Raw genomic sequence first — 15,327 nt, forward strand, 5'->3', positions numbered from 1 at the left:
ACTTGTTCCCTACAAGAGCTCAGACACTTTGGACCATAGAGGATATTTTGAGTCTTACATTGGTTCACGTTCTCTCAAAACCAACATTTTCTGCAAACATGAGGGTAACTGCAAGAAGGCAGGTGCTGGAGGGATTCTTTAGACGATCTCAGAATGCATCCCCTTGTGTTCCCCAGCAAGGACAGCAGCAGCGACAGCAACACTGGAGCTCCTGCTGGAACTGAGATAAAGCTGCAGCTTGGGGCTCCAGCAGGGAAGAGCCTGAGCCCTGCTTTCCAGTATCCTCTTGGCCTGCACCTCCAGGTCACGACCCTTGGCTCACAGAAATGAGCTGCAGCCAGAACTGCTGCTTTCGCAACAGAAAGAGGTAAAGCTGCCTCCAAGCACGGAGGAAAGTTTGGACAGAGTATTTCTTCCCAGCCTGGCAATAAAACACTGGCAGCACATGCGTATTGGAAAACAACACATAGAGACCATTTTCTGGGTTTGTACACTCTGATGCAATTAAGATAAAAAGCAACGTTCCACAAACATTCCACAATTTTGCAATCTAAGAAAGACTGAGAAAGGGGACGAGGTGGATTCCCAGCTCAGGCACAGTAAGAGTTGCTGCTATTTCTTAATCTGGGAAAGAACAGTGCCTTACTTAAGTTTACATGTGCAGTAATTCATTTCAGGAGTTTTGCCAAGTATGGAGTGAGTATATGCTAACACTGACTTTGGGCTTACAGACATGGAATGACTGTAAATTAGTCTCCTTTCACGACGCAGATTGAAAATGCCGATATTTATCAGAAGTGAAATTGATTTACCCATAGGTTTCTAATAGTGAAATAAATGTGAAATAATGTATGATAGTTTTTTCTTTAAAAAAAAAACCAACAAAACACCGCCACCAGTTTCTATTTAAAGCTGCTCCAGGCTAAGCCCCCTTTATTCATCTCTGCTTTTCAAGGGTCTCTCCCAGCAGTAGTCACCCACAAAAATCAAAGCCAGTGAGGCTGGCTCGAGCTGTGAGTGGTGTGTGCTTAGCTGGCTGACAGGAGCCTTGCTCTGTGCAACTGTGATTTCTGAACAGAAGACCCTCTCATTTTACAGTCCCTTCCCCTTACCCCTATAAGATGAAAACAAACTCATCCAGAACAGGAAACATTCATTTTCCAACTCTTCTTCAGAGAGCAAACTCTCACTCTTTATTGACAGCCAAGTTAGTTGAAATGATCAACACAATGTTAAACACAAGCTCACTTGAAACACAAAATCTGAACGCACACTTCCCATTATGGTACCTGTATGACCCTTCTGACCTGATTTTTTTTAAAGAAAGCTCTAACTGGAATTATGATTTACTGTTAAAAAAACCCAAAAAAAACAAAAAAAAAAAAAAAACCCCAACCTGCAGTCAAAGTTAACCAAGTGTACAAACCCCTCACAAAAGTAAGAAAGAAACTGATGCATACACAAAATACATCAAGCAAATAAAGTGGAACCATATGGAAATAAGCCAGGCACATTCTCAGAAATCCAGGAATTCCTCTGAGGAAGGCAAGAGGAGCACCCAGCTACAGCACACACTGCATGAACCCGAGGCAGGTAACTGTGGCAAGCCCCTGAGGCAGCAGCAGGCTCATCTGGCAGGGAAGAGAACAGGCACCAATGCCATCTGGTAGGTGCCTGACTCCCATTCCCAGTCTTACTGCGGGAGCAGGGGGTATTCCTGATGGCACAGATCCTTCTATTTCCAATGGCAGAATCTAAACCCCAGAAGATTGAAAGTTTTCTTTTTTAGAAATAGTTCTGTATTGGCTTTTCCACAAGCAACTCTGGATGAAAGCCTGCCACTCACTGTCTCCTGGAACTTCACTTCCTCTAGTGAAGTAACCAACCCTCCACACACAAGTTTTTTTGCAATCAAGATGAAATAGTGTGCAGACTGCATCTCTCAAAAGGCTGAAAGTTGTACTAAGTCCTATTTTGATGAAAAGCATTATTTTGCAATACTTCAAGTGCTACAAGGCTACATAAAAAGATTATAAAACAGTACTTTTGCATCACTTTACAACAAAATTATCAATTTTAATTAAATTTAGTTCCAATAAATGCATTACTTTATTTAAATTACATTTGTGAAAACTGAATATTGACCAGACAATGTGGCCTTCTGCTTAAAATGTGAGTCAGACAATGAAGAGGGTCAAAAATAGAAGCTTAAAAAGAAACTTGTTCATAGATGTATTAAAGACAGGAAGAGTGCTAGTACAAAGCATAGTTCTGTAAATGAGATATAAAATCCAAGGGATTTTGTGAATCTTTATATTCACTGGCTGAATATGTAAAAAGACTTCTTTCTTAACAGCATCCATCTAAAAACACTTACATAAATCTTCAGCTTTTAAAAATATTATTTTAATAAGTCCTCTCACTTTCCAAAATGTCAGAATTAATTATGGAATTACCAAAGCTGACCTCGACTTCAGTAAAATCTTTTGATAGTGTTTCTCACAATGTTCTCCTGGAGAAATGGGCTGCTCATGGCTTGGACATGTGCACTGTTCACCAAGCAAAAAACTGGCTGGATGATCAGGCCAGAGAGTGGTGGAAAACGGAATTAAATCCAGCTGGTGGCCAACCCCAAGTGCTGTTCCCCAGGCATCAGTGATGACCCAGTACTGTTTAAGCTCTTTACCAGAGATCTGGATGAGGGGATGGAGGGCACCCTCAGTCAGTTTGCAGGTGACACCAGCCTGGGTGGGAGTGTTGATCTGCTGGAGGGCAGGAAGGCTCTGCAGAGGGATCTGGACAGGCTGGATCCACGGGCTGAGGCCGATGGTGTGAGGTCCAACAGGGCCAAGTGACTGGTTCTGTCCTTGGGTCACAACCACCCCAGGCAGTGCTACGGGCTGGGGCAGAGGGGCTGGGAAGCTGCCCAGGGCAAAAGGAGCTGGGGGTGCTGGTGACAGCAGCTGAACATGAGCCAGCAGTGCCCAGGTGGCCAACAGGGCCAAGGGCATCCTGGCCTGGATCAGCAATCGTGTGGCCAGCAGGACCAGGGCAGGGATTGTCCCCCTGTACTCGGCACTGCTGAGGCCACACCTCGAGTGCTGTGTCCAGTTCTGGACCCCTCACAACAAGAAAGACCTTGAGGGGCTGGAGCAAGTCCAGAGAAGGGAAATGAAGCTGGGGAAGGGCCTGGAGCACAAGTCCTGTGAGGAGCAGCTGAGCAAGTTGCAAGCATTTGGCCTGGAGAAAAGGAGGCTCAGGGGAGACCTTTATACTCTCTACAGCTGCCTGAAAGGAAGCCAGGTGAGGATGGGTTTCTTTTCCCAAGTAACAAGGGATAGGACAAGAAGAAATAGCCTCAAGTTGCTCCAGGAGACATTTTGATTTGATATTAGGAAACATTTCTTCACAGAAAGGGTTGTCCAGCACCAAAACAAGATGTCCAGGGAAGTGGTGGAGTCACCATCCCTGGAGGCATTTAAAAGCCATGTAGATGTGGCACTTTTGGGACATGGTTGAGGGGTGGATTTGGCAGTACTAGGCTAATGGTCGGAGAGTTGGATCTTCTGGGTCTTTTACAACTTAAATGACTGATTCTAATTCCACTGTCCTGAGGTTTGTTGGAATATCATAACTGATGTCTACGGTGACATTGCACAAACAGGTATGGGCAATTTAGAAATACTGTGCTTGTAGTTTAGCAGCAAGTTCATTTAAGAGTTTGTCTGTTAGTCAGCATTTTTAACCATAAATTCACTACTTAAAAACATATCCCTCCCATTTTAAGACTTGGCTTTGTTAATGTATTTCAGTCAGGCAAAACCTGTCCATATAATTTAAGAGGGGCGAAAAACCAAAGGGTACCATAGCAAACACTTCTAAAGCAACAGTAAAGGTAAATGTCATTTACAGGAAAGTAGAACAAGTATAGGCTTAGATACTTCCCAGGAATGGTTTCTCACATTTGCAAACAAAGAAACAAAAAATTTTATACACCATAATTTAATACTTAGGGGCTCATATCCCTAAACAATTAAGTTATAGACTCAGAAAATAAATTCAGCAATCTTCATCTTGGAAATCTGTGAGCTTCATTTCAAGATAAATACTGGTTTGTTTTGATTTATGTTCTACAGTTCAAAACTCATCTCCAAAGGAATAAGAAAGAACTGCCACCAGTTCCAGGTCAGATACCTGCCAGATGGAGACTGGCTCAGTATAGCTGACCTTTTAGACAGGAGTTTGCTATTTTTAAGGGCCTGTGAAATTTAAGAGGCACTTTAATATACAGTTATTAGAGTATAAAATGTTCCCAGAGTTTTCCCAAGTTGTTTTCTATGCTTGCTGAGACCACAAAAACCGGTCACACCTTTCCAACATGGACTGAATCAGCGCTCTGAAATTAAAGCAAAGGGAAAAAAAAAAAAAAAAAAAAAGGTTAAACAGTAAAAAAGCTAACAACAGAAAGAAAACTGAGTTTTGGTTTGCTTTTTAAAGAAAAATTTGTGAAAAACATGATTGCATTTTCAAAGTAACATCCTGACATCACCGTTCACGCCACTGGAAGAAACAGGAGAGATCAGAGTCTGTACAAGTCTCAGCAAGACAGATCTCTTTCAGAGAATCTCCCTCACGTACATCTTTAATGTACTATTTCCTGTTTACTCATTGTCAATTTTAAAATGCCTATACTGCAAAACACATAGTTCTTAAATAATAGGAAAGCTTTCAGCTGAATCTAAAATCCAAGGTAAAAACGTGAAGCACTTTATCTTCTTGTTAACTGAAAAGGAAGTTTAAAGCACCAAGGAGATCCAAAAAGAATAGTGTGGATCTTCTGCTGACACCTCTCTTACCTCTGCCTTTTCTCAGCAATTCTCAGTATCTCACAGACACCAGTAAATCTCTCAGACAATTCTAGTGTCAAGCCACACTCCTGCAAGAGAGGCAAGGCATGATTTGGGCCGATGGCCTTGGCCAGCAATAAGGCGACATTTTCCACAGTGATGCAGTCTGGGCAGCTGGGGCCTCCATTGCTGACAGCATTCCCATTCTGTGGGCCCTGGTGGTGGAAAGCTGGGCTGTGATTCTGTGCAAGATGCAGAAGAAATTTCCACTCTTCTATGGTCTCTGGGATGGAACCTAGAGGGAAAATTTGTAAAACAAATTATTTTAAGCCTGCTTTTTAAACTGTATCTGTAGTTAAAAGGGAAGCTAGCTGTTCTGTTTTACTCTGAAGATTCTAGGAAACCAAGCATTATCAACAAGCAAATCGTGCACACAAATGTACTGCCCTGACTGACCCAGTGTAAAGATTTAGTGGTGAACACATGTAGCTTCACAATAGTTCAGTATTCAAGGCTTTGGATTAAGTCAAGAGATAAACTTTTGTCCATCTCAGGGCTGGAGTGAATTTTCTTCTAAGTTCTGCCTTGTGGTACAATGCTTTGCTCACCCTAACTTTGAGTGTATGCACACGTAGTGGGGGAGTTTTGTGCTGTGCAGGGAGGCTTCCTACTCCTCTGTCTACAACACTAAGTTTAGCTTCTACTCCCAGCTGATAAACAAATCAAGATTCTTCAACTTTTAAGCATTTTCTAGCACAACTGATTTCACAAAGCACAGCATGAAGATGCAGGAGTATAATGCCTATCTATGTGTTTCAAATATGCTGTACTACACACAGCTAGGGCTACAAAAACACTTCAAAAAATAAAAGTTCAACTCAGCTTTGGGCAAATCACTATATAAGAGCAGTTCCTACATTACAGAAGTATGTTTACACAGCTTAAGAACTACTAACCATCTTCTCCATTCAACAGGCTCAAATCATCCAAATGAACAATATTAGTAAAGGCTTCTCTTCTTCTATCCAGCTCCAGACAGAGAAAAAGATATCCAGGCCAAAATCTTGAATAAGAGAGTAAAGATTTCCAGGAATCAAATACTCAGTTCAAACCAAAGTCAAGAACAATTACATGCTCATATAAGTATCAGTGAAGACAAAAGCAACTAAATTTAATGAATGTCAGAAATAGAGTAAGGACATGAGGAATACCTCCCATTTGGTACATTAAACTGGACATTCTATATTCATCCTCAAAAAAGGAGAGGTTTTTAAATAAACCCTGTCCAAACAAGAAGCAGATATAAATGAAAATGACCTATCTTCTCAGGGTCAGAATACCCACTAACCAAGTATCAAGAATTACCAAGTTTTCTCCTTACCCATGTGATTTACAGATGTCAGCCATCTTCTCCTTCATAACAAAATCAGCTGGGAGTTTAATCAAGAGCAGAATGAGCTGGCTGTAGCCCCAAGTAAACAAATGCGATCGTGGCCTAGAAGATGAGAAATTCAGTTTTAAAGCATTATTGATTTTCTTTAGAACATTATGGCAGATTTATGTAATGAGAGGAAGAAAAATGAATGAAACACCATGTGCAGTCTCAGTAGAGCAGCCACTCTGGAAGGCATTACAGATAAAAGTTATTCAATCCTTTGGTTGTTTCTGTTGGACTCTGCAAAATGCACCAAGGGGTCAGTGATCCAAACTGTCACACAAAATCTAACCCAAAAGCAGACCTGTTAAGTCTTTCTGCTGCACTCAGGACCTCGGGTGAAACCCACTTTACCTGGGATTTCCTTCCTCATCCACAGTGTTTGCCCGTTGTGGAGCGTCATGAGAAACTGCCAAGCACAACCAGTCCAACCGCACAGACTCCGGCTGCAGAAGAGACCTAAGGAGAAATGGCCTGGAAAACAAAGTAGACATTAAAAAAAAAAATCCTAAACCCTACCAGTCTTAAACATACCAGATATGGAGCAGCAGAGATTGTGTGTGGACAAATCAACAACAACAACAAAAAAAAAAAAAAGGGGGGGGGGCTGAAAAATTAGAAGTGGAAAAGCGCAAAAAAAAAAAAAAAAAAAAGGGGGGGGGGATGTAAAATTAAATGTGGAAAAGCCTAAAATTATTTGTCTCCAGAAATTGAGGCAAAAATCAAGTTTGCAGGCTGTGTTCCCCCAGATTTGGTTTGGGGTTTTTTTTTGTTTGGTTTGCTTGGGTTTTTTTTTTAATGCCATCTAATCCTTGTACACTGAACTGCAGACACAGGAACAAAAAAAGTCAATTCCATTAAAAGTATTATTTAGGAAAAACCTTTTAAAACTAGAATTTAACCTAAAAAAACCTCCAGTCTAAGACCAACAAAAACTGGCAGGATTACTTGGAACCTAATGCTAAAGAACACCAAGCAGACAGATACAGAAACACTAAAAAATGTCCCCAAAAGCCAAAACAAAAAAAGGAAAACACTCCACACAGCTATATGATGAAAAGAGCAGACCGATTAAAAGGATTCTACACTCCCCTTACCTTTTATCCTCTGGCTTTGATTTCACCAGACTATCTAAATACGCTAAGAAGTGAGCCGGATCATTCCTGCAAAGCTGTTTAATATCAGAAGGCAAAATAGAGGGGTGGAATTTGATCAAGGGCCGAAGAGCTGTTTCCCCAAATTTTTCATAAAGCCTGGAGAAAGAGAGAGAATAAAAAAATATTTTCAGTACCAAACAGCAAAAAAATTTTTTTCAAGATCTCTTGCAAGTTCAAGATAGTACTGGAAGGTGATCTCTCTAAGAGATTCCAGAAATCTTCATGACATGGTAAGTGAAGCAACTCCTGCCAGGAAGTTAACAATGCTGAAGAGAAAAAGAGGATTTGGGTACAAACCTTTGAGCATGTGCCAGCAACAGTGGGCTGTCATCCCATGGCCCCAGGTCATGCAGCAGCTTCAGTATTTTCAACATATCTTCACTTTCCATTGCTAAAGCCACTGGACTGTGACAGGTTAGTTCTGAAAAAAAACCAGTGAACACTTGATATGGGCAAGTTTTTTTCCTTAACACACCCTGCCTGTCCTTTTGTCCTCTGCTCAACAACAGCTATCACTGTTCCCATGGAAGTTCAACACCCACCTCAATCCTGATGAAATGCAGGTACTAACCTACAGGCACAAGTGCAGTCCAACTAAGGACAAACTGGGAATGCATATACTACTGTCACTTTGAGGGCTCTCAGAATCCAAACACAGCGAAGAGATTCCCAGAAACACAAACACCAGGCACCAATCCTCAAAGCAAGATTCTGTTGTTTAACTGCTCTCTGTTGGAGCAGAAGCCATGCTAAGGCTTTAATTCACTCTTAAAAGAAATACATAAGGCAGAAGCTGAGTGCAGAGCACAGAAAAGTTCTGTTTTCCAATATCATCACAAAGCTTTGGTTCAATAAAGCTAAAGAGGCATAAAAAAAGAACAAAAAGTATTTCTGTGGAACAGGGAAGCATGAAGTGATCACAAGCCACTCATATCTATGGAACCATCTACTCCATTCAGTTTTGTTTCATATTAACCACATTCCTTTACAAGTTGAATCTTCCAGTGCAAATGCTGAAGCCCCTCCCTTCCCTTCTGCCTTCTCTCTACAGACTTGTGGTTCTAATTATGATGCTTTTGCTCTTAGAAGCACATATGGTTGTAAAGAGGCTGGGATCACTACAGTGGTCAATCAACAAGGTCCACGCAAACAGGTTCGAAGTTGCAAACGGGGGAGAGATCAATCTCTCCAAGGAGCCAGTAGTTCTTTTTTTTTAAGAAATCACAGGTTATTCTGAGTTGAAAGGGACCCACAAGGATCATCAAGTCCAACTCTTCAGTGAATGGTCCATACAGGGCTTGAACCCACAATGCTGGCACTATTAGCACTATGTTCTAACCAACTGAGATAAGTTCTTCCTAAGGGAAGTATAGGGGGGAAAACCAAACAACCCAAAACCAGAACAAAAACTCCCACACACCAAGCATCCTCCCCTTGCCACACTACACTGGCAGAAGGGAAATCTGCACACACAGTTTTGAGTGTCTTCAAGGTTTTTTCGTCCTTTTCTCCCAAAGACTCTTTATTTTCAGTTTAAGAAGTAATACAACGTTCAATATTTACCTTTCAATCCTGCAATGTACGTTTCCCACACATTAGGGCTGGTGGCACACGTGGTTATAATACACTGCTTTACTCTCTTTAAATCCAAAAGGAAGAAGTAGCTTTGCATAAACCTACAAGCCAAGGTCCCTGAAGCTGCTGGTGGCAGACTCCCCTCAGAGCTCTCCTCAGCCTCACCACTCCCACAAGAAAAGACACGCAGCTCAAAGCACAGAGTTGTGAGCTCCACGAGATCCTTCAGAACATCTGGTTCGATGACACACAGAGGAGACACCTGAAAGCTGCAGCCCGGAGGCCCCCTCCAATCAGTACCATTTTCACACACGGTTTTGCTTGCACAGGTTTCATCAGTATTTTCCTTTTCAATGCAGTCTTCCAAAACACCACTCTGTTCCTTGTCTACTGCGTTTCTGCCAGCTGGAGCCACTTGCAGGTTTTCCTCCAGGACTGCCCTCTGTTCTTCAGCACACAGAGTCTTGCTTTTCTTAACAGCCAAAGCAGAATGCTCCTTGCTGCTGAATTTTTCTTCTAGATAGACAAGCCATTCCTGTAAGACCCTTCTCATACACTGAGGTTCTAATAAAACCAGGGGATCCTGGAGCTTGGCTCTGCAGCATTAGAAAGAAGTTTGCTAAGTTTAACAGTTTTAAGATGCCACAAGTGAAGTTTCAAATCTTTGTGTAACTATAGTCCCACACTTGACTTAGAGTCATTTGCTGGCTTTTTTGTGATTTTGAGTGCATCAAACAGAATTTAGGCTACTTCACATTGTCTACGTTTGTCCTCAGTACATTTTGAGCTCCCCACGATTTCTTTCAGAATGAATTTTTGTTTGCGATTTTGATTTTTTTAACTATGCTTCTAATTAAGCCAAAGGGATACGGCTGGAGGAGCTTTTAGTGGGTTTTGCTTGGTTTTAAAAAGGGGAATCAAATAATTCACCAAATGAGATCCTCTCAGGTTATGTTAATAGACATTTACAGCATCACTCTTACATACACATAATGAATGAAAAAAAATTTAAAAACGCAGTAACTTTTTCTGCCAATGTACCTATACAGTAAAAAGCTTCTCTGCTTACATAGCTTCTGCTGTTGCAGCCTTGAGATCTCTCAGACAGTCCTCCTCAGGAAGCTGGCAGTTCTGGGGTTCTGACCTAGAAAAATACAATTATTTGAGTCTTATCTGAAGTATTAACTTCAATAACTTAAGTGAGGATTTCCTGACAAATTTCCTCAACAACACTAATTCCTTTATTAAATACAAAGCTTTCATTCATAAGAAGGAACAGCTCAGCAGAAATTACGGATAAATCTGGCATGAAGGGCAACAGATAATACTATTTTTGTGACCTTCTATAATGGCTCTACTCCAGCTACAGTAAATTTCGGCAGGTACTGAACAAAAAAAAAGCACCATGCTACTGTATGAAAGCTAGTCCAAAATGGTAAATTAGCACTGGAATATGAAATTACTTAGCTTTGTGTTCATTGCCTTATCAGTGCTAAGAAAGGAGTTGGGAGAACCAGTGAAACCCACCACAGGAATGAAGGCAGCTGGAAAAACCTAATGCCAAGTTCCTCATTCTGCTTGAATGAGTTTCTCCTTAGGTTGCTATCCTCGGGACATCCAGAAAATACAATTGCTAAGAAAATGTGATTTGGCACTCACTCTTTTTCTTCCTGGGGAGATGCTACAGGATTAACAGTTAACTCTGACAGCTGCTCATCATCCTTTGCTTCATGCTTCCCTCTAGATTCAGGACTTATGTGAAGTGTGCCAATCTTTTCCGTGGTTTTGCGTACAAAGCTGGAAACGCTGGGAATCACAAATTCAAAGGTTTAAAATCAAAAGTTCAAAAGCGATCAAACCAAGCACTTTTTCACTCAAACCGTCATTTCAGAGACTTTATAATCTGAAGAACTCTTAAGAAAAGGATGAGAGCAGTGATGACCGACAGGAGCAAAACTTAGAACCTGCTCAAAATTCATACTTCAGTCATGGTCCATACTTTGAGCACAGAATAGAAACCTGATGTATTGAACACCCCTGCTGGAGAAACAGGATCACATACCAACATTAGACACAGATCTTGACACGTATTGTATTCAAGTAAGTGCAGATTGGCTACACTGTATTTTAAAGCTTTTAAACATAAAGCATCTTTAGGAAATTATGTCCCTCCTGGTGGTAAGAAACCACTCTACAATGTTTCAAATTAATTCTTCAGATTACAAAGCTGACCAAAAATGTCCTTTTCACTCAGCAGTCGCTATTCCTTCAGGTATTTTACTGGAGAGGAAGCTCAATGAACATACCAGAACTCAATTATTTCTACCACTGCCACGAAGAGAACTATGTCAACAAGATTTGAACACAAAAATACGCTTTCTGCTCCAGAACTAAAAGAAAACAAACCCCAAAACCCCAACCCAGCATCTTTTACTATAACAAAGTATAGCAGAAGTTGAAAGGTGGCTGCAGAAAGCAGAAAAGATTCAAATTTAGCAAAACAATTGGACTTTAATGTATAGAAGGATTAAAGCTGAACTTTTAAAAACTAACTGTAAATATGATAGTATTTTATTCAGTGATTACTTGCATGCAGTGAATACTTGAAAACTTAGCTTTCAATATTAGCAGAAACACTTATTACTAGTAAAATCCTAAAGGCTGCTTACAGTTTAGAAAGAACTCAAAATGTTGCATGTAGTTTTGATGTTTATTCTGAGATCCTCACACTGCTGATAGCAGCTACAATTCTTTGTTGGAGGTCACGATTTACATACTGAAGTGATTAAAGGAAGGCTATACAATTTTTCAGACCACTGCTGGGCCAGAGACATTTTAGCTAAGTAATTAACATACAGCACTTCCATAAAAACCTTAAGTTATATATTTAACACTATCTCCTTTATACTTGTACACCCACCTGCTCACCCCCCACTTTTTTTTAAACAAGTTTTAAAATACCAATGTGATTTATACAAAAAAATGGACACAGATCTAATTGCACCAGGTATAGGCTACCATTATTCCACAAATATTTGTGAAATTGCTTTGATTCACTGAAAAGTTCATGTGGGGATAGGACAGACCACTTTGCAAGTATGTTTTAGCGATATCTATCTGCTTTGAATATTTTAATGTTTGTCCCCAAGCAACATAGGCAGCCTTCCCTCTAAGCTCCAGAAAGGCAAAATCCCAAAATAATATTCAGTAAGTTTCCTTGGAAAACGAACCACAACCACAGTTTACAGGACAACAGTAAACATTCTTAGACATTTAACAATTATTAACTGTTTAAAAATGGAGGTTGAAGTCTTGGCTCCACTGAAGTTACCAGCAGCTCTTTGTATCTTCACTGGAGCCAAAATAAAGATTTAAACTGCCTGGCAAACCTGACTGCATTTCTGGTTCTATGTTTGCAGAACAGAGTATGAACTAAACCACACAGTGCTACAAATTCTGGGGACAGAAGAGGAAAGATGTAATGGATGAATGAACCTGCTGCATGTTTTACCTTTCTTTGACAGCTTGGAGAGAGACGAGAGGAGATGGGGAACGGAATGACAAAGGAATACTGAATGGGAGAAATGTCTCATTCCGGTCAGCCTCAACCACCACAGATGCATGAGATACGTTCTCTGACAAATGGAATTGAAATAAAAAGGTCATGAAACAGTGGCCTGGCAAAAAAATGGAATAGTGAAATGAACTGCAAGTCACTAATTCATTAATGGATAACCTGCCCACCACATTTTCCTTTTTAAGGCTCAAGAATGCATGGAGCCAGGTTTCAAGGGCCGTTTTACTACTGACTTTGAACCTAGTAAGTCTGCTTTATTAATAATGCTTTGGCTCTGTAGCAAGGCAAATAATGATCAACAACAGTATGAAAATGACCTTTTAAAAGTAGACTTACAGTCCATTTAGGGGAAAAAAATCTTGATTTAATCCACTGAGTTATTTATACATCTAGGAAAATTAAGTATTGTAGCATATATCAATTCACATGTGAACAGAGAGACACAAGCCATGATTAGGGTATAAATCACCCTCTCATTTGAATGGACTTAGATTTTTAAGTGAACCCACAGCTCTCTGGCATTTGATAAGAATCACAGGAAATACAGAGTCATGGAACATTTCCTTTTCTCTCCTATATCCCTAACAGTATCTACAATGTGTTTTGCTTAATCATTTCCTGGTACAGACACACACTGTATCTTTAAGTGATGGCAACAAGAAAAAAGGGATCATTTTAAGCTAGGATGACACTGCACTTTGCAACAGTCAGCAGTAACCACAGCGTTAAGAGGAAAAGATCCTGCGCTGTTACAGAAAATCTACTATCAGAATCCCTCTTGACAGTGCCTAAAGGTCACAACTGACCTTACAAATGGTTGTAAATAAGGCTGCTTTTGTTCATTATGCAGACTAGAAACCTAAAAATTCATTACATCTTATGTCACTGTGAGCAGGGAAACACTAAGTCCATTCCTTTCAAATACCAAATCAAGTACTCGTGCTTCAATAAGCATCTGGAACTTCTCTACTTGGAAACAAACAGCAAATTTGTTATCTCTTGTGGAACACACAGAACTTGTCTATCTTCTGACATTCAAAAATTAAGTCACCTGAATTCTGATTTTTAATGTTGGAAATTATACACTTCCAAGTCTCCTCACTTGTTTTTATGGTGATGTAGGTAAAGAGGTACATGTACACCTAAGTGCTACCAACAGCACATACCTTAGTCAGCAGGACCTCTCTACTGACAAGTAGGGGAGTAAATACCAATTTCTGCACTCTCCCTCCCCAATGTGGTGTTCTCCAAAGCATCCAAAGTCTCTCCACCCTCAACTGGCACCTACTCCTTGCAAAAACTAAGTAGTAGTCTTATTGGAAAGCCTCTCTACCATACCTAGAACTAAGCCAGCTCCTCATCATCCCAGGATTCTGCATCCACTCCCAGTCCCAACAAGAGCAGAGAACAAGATCCATTACAGTCTCAATCTATCTTAAGTCCAGTGACAGACATTGGTCAGGAAATAAAAAAGCCCCCTGGATGGGCTAAATGTTAGTTATTAACAATTCTAGCACCCCTACACTAATGTTTACATGTGTAAGAGATGAGCCCCTGTACAAAGGAGACCCTGCAAGAAAGTTAAGAACATTTATCAGAATCCTTCTGCTTTCCCTGAAGAAATACAAGACAGAATCCAGATTAAGAAGTTCTTCTTTGAAAAAAAAATGACAAAAGGATATTGGCAGCAAATAAACCTTGTTCAAAGTTCAGTTAACACTGGCATAGACAGCTGAAGGAATCTTAGCATTAATGCTGGATTACAAGTGGAGGGAGGGAAACTGGAGTGGAGCCCTGGCTTGATAAAAGCCCTCAGAACCTTTTGTTCTGTTTCTCTGGGTTTTGTTTGCTTTTAAGCCTGGATTTCTGTGGAGCCAGCTTTTCACACCAATGTTTCAGGAAGGATTTTGACTGGAAGGTGGGGCGACTGTTTCATTGATCAAATTACAGGTATTAATAATTCATAACTCGATGGTGGAAAATAAGAGCACAGAGCCAACCCAGTTGAATTCTTGTAGAAAAAACAAACACATTCAACAAACAAATTTTCATTAAGAAACATTACCAAGTTCCAGCTGCTCATCTTCATGGTGTGCAGGAAATTCTTTAAGTCTCTCATCTTCTGAGAACGTTTGACTGTGGAGGGAACATGAGTCTTCATCTGACTGACTGCCCCTTCGACTGATAACGCGGTATATTCCAGAGTCTAAGACACTGAAGCTCTCCTGTCAGACCAACAAGAGGAGTTAGACATTGTGGGAGCTGTACTTCCTTCGTTAAACTTTCTGCAATGAACGCAACCAACTCTACCCACACTAATAACCTCACAGCATCTCATAATTCACTGCCTGGAAATCTCTTGTCTACCACATCAAGATGGTACTTACACTACTTGGCTTTTTAAACTTTCCTTTTAAACATTTTTAAAGTGAAAGCAGGAGCTGATATTGTATTAACTATAAAATATTTCCCCTTTCTTGAAAAGCAGCTGTATGTTTATTAGAAATATGCTCTGATTCTTTTCCTTCGAGCTTTCTGCTTAAGCTTCTTAGAGTGAGACCATTTTCTAAATAGGGCTAAGAGAGTTCTGAGCACTCATTCATTTTCATCACATAAAACTAGAGTTATAATCAAGACTTTCTTTACTGAAGCATGGTAAGACACTAAAGTAAGCTGTGGAAAAAGCCATCTTCATATCAATCTTTGTCCACACCTCAGACATTAGCTCTAAAATAA

General features: G+C 40.3%; 1 protein-coding gene across 1 annotated transcript in view; it reads right to left on the bottom strand.

Moving 5' to 3' along the window:
- Positions 1–4,072: 4,072 nt before the first annotated feature.
- The window catches only part of HPS5 (HPS5, biogenesis of lysosomal organelles complex 2 subunit 2), an 18,540-nt gene continuing 7,285 nt past the window's right edge, over positions 4,073–15,327 (bottom strand). Inside the window, exons 11-22 of the mRNA XM_017726601.1 lie at positions 14,657–14,816; positions 12,526–12,649; positions 10,674–10,820; positions 10,084–10,158; positions 9,003–9,610; positions 7,737–7,860; positions 7,380–7,535; positions 6,637–6,756; positions 6,229–6,342; positions 5,804–5,910; positions 4,857–5,142; positions 4,073–4,396 (exon numbers count right to left, since the gene is read on the bottom strand). Coding sequence (XP_017582090.1) covers positions 4,336–4,396; positions 4,857–5,142; positions 5,804–5,910; positions 6,229–6,342; positions 6,637–6,756; positions 7,380–7,535; positions 7,737–7,860; positions 9,003–9,610; positions 10,084–10,158; positions 10,674–10,820; positions 12,526–12,649; positions 14,657–14,816 — 2,082 coding nt within the window. The 3' untranslated portion in view covers positions 4,073–4,335. The remainder of the gene's footprint in view (positions 4,397–4,856; positions 5,143–5,803; positions 5,911–6,228; positions 6,343–6,636; positions 6,757–7,379; positions 7,536–7,736; positions 7,861–9,002; positions 9,611–10,083; positions 10,159–10,673; positions 10,821–12,525; positions 12,650–14,656; positions 14,817–15,327) is intronic.

The sequence above is a fragment of the Corvus brachyrhynchos genome, unplaced genomic scaffold, assembly GCF_000691975.1.
Source record: "Corvus brachyrhynchos isolate BGI_N302 unplaced genomic scaffold, ASM69197v1 scaffold62, whole genome shotgun sequence".
NCBI classification, from domain to species: Eukaryota; Metazoa; Chordata; class Aves; order Passeriformes; family Corvidae; genus Corvus; species Corvus brachyrhynchos.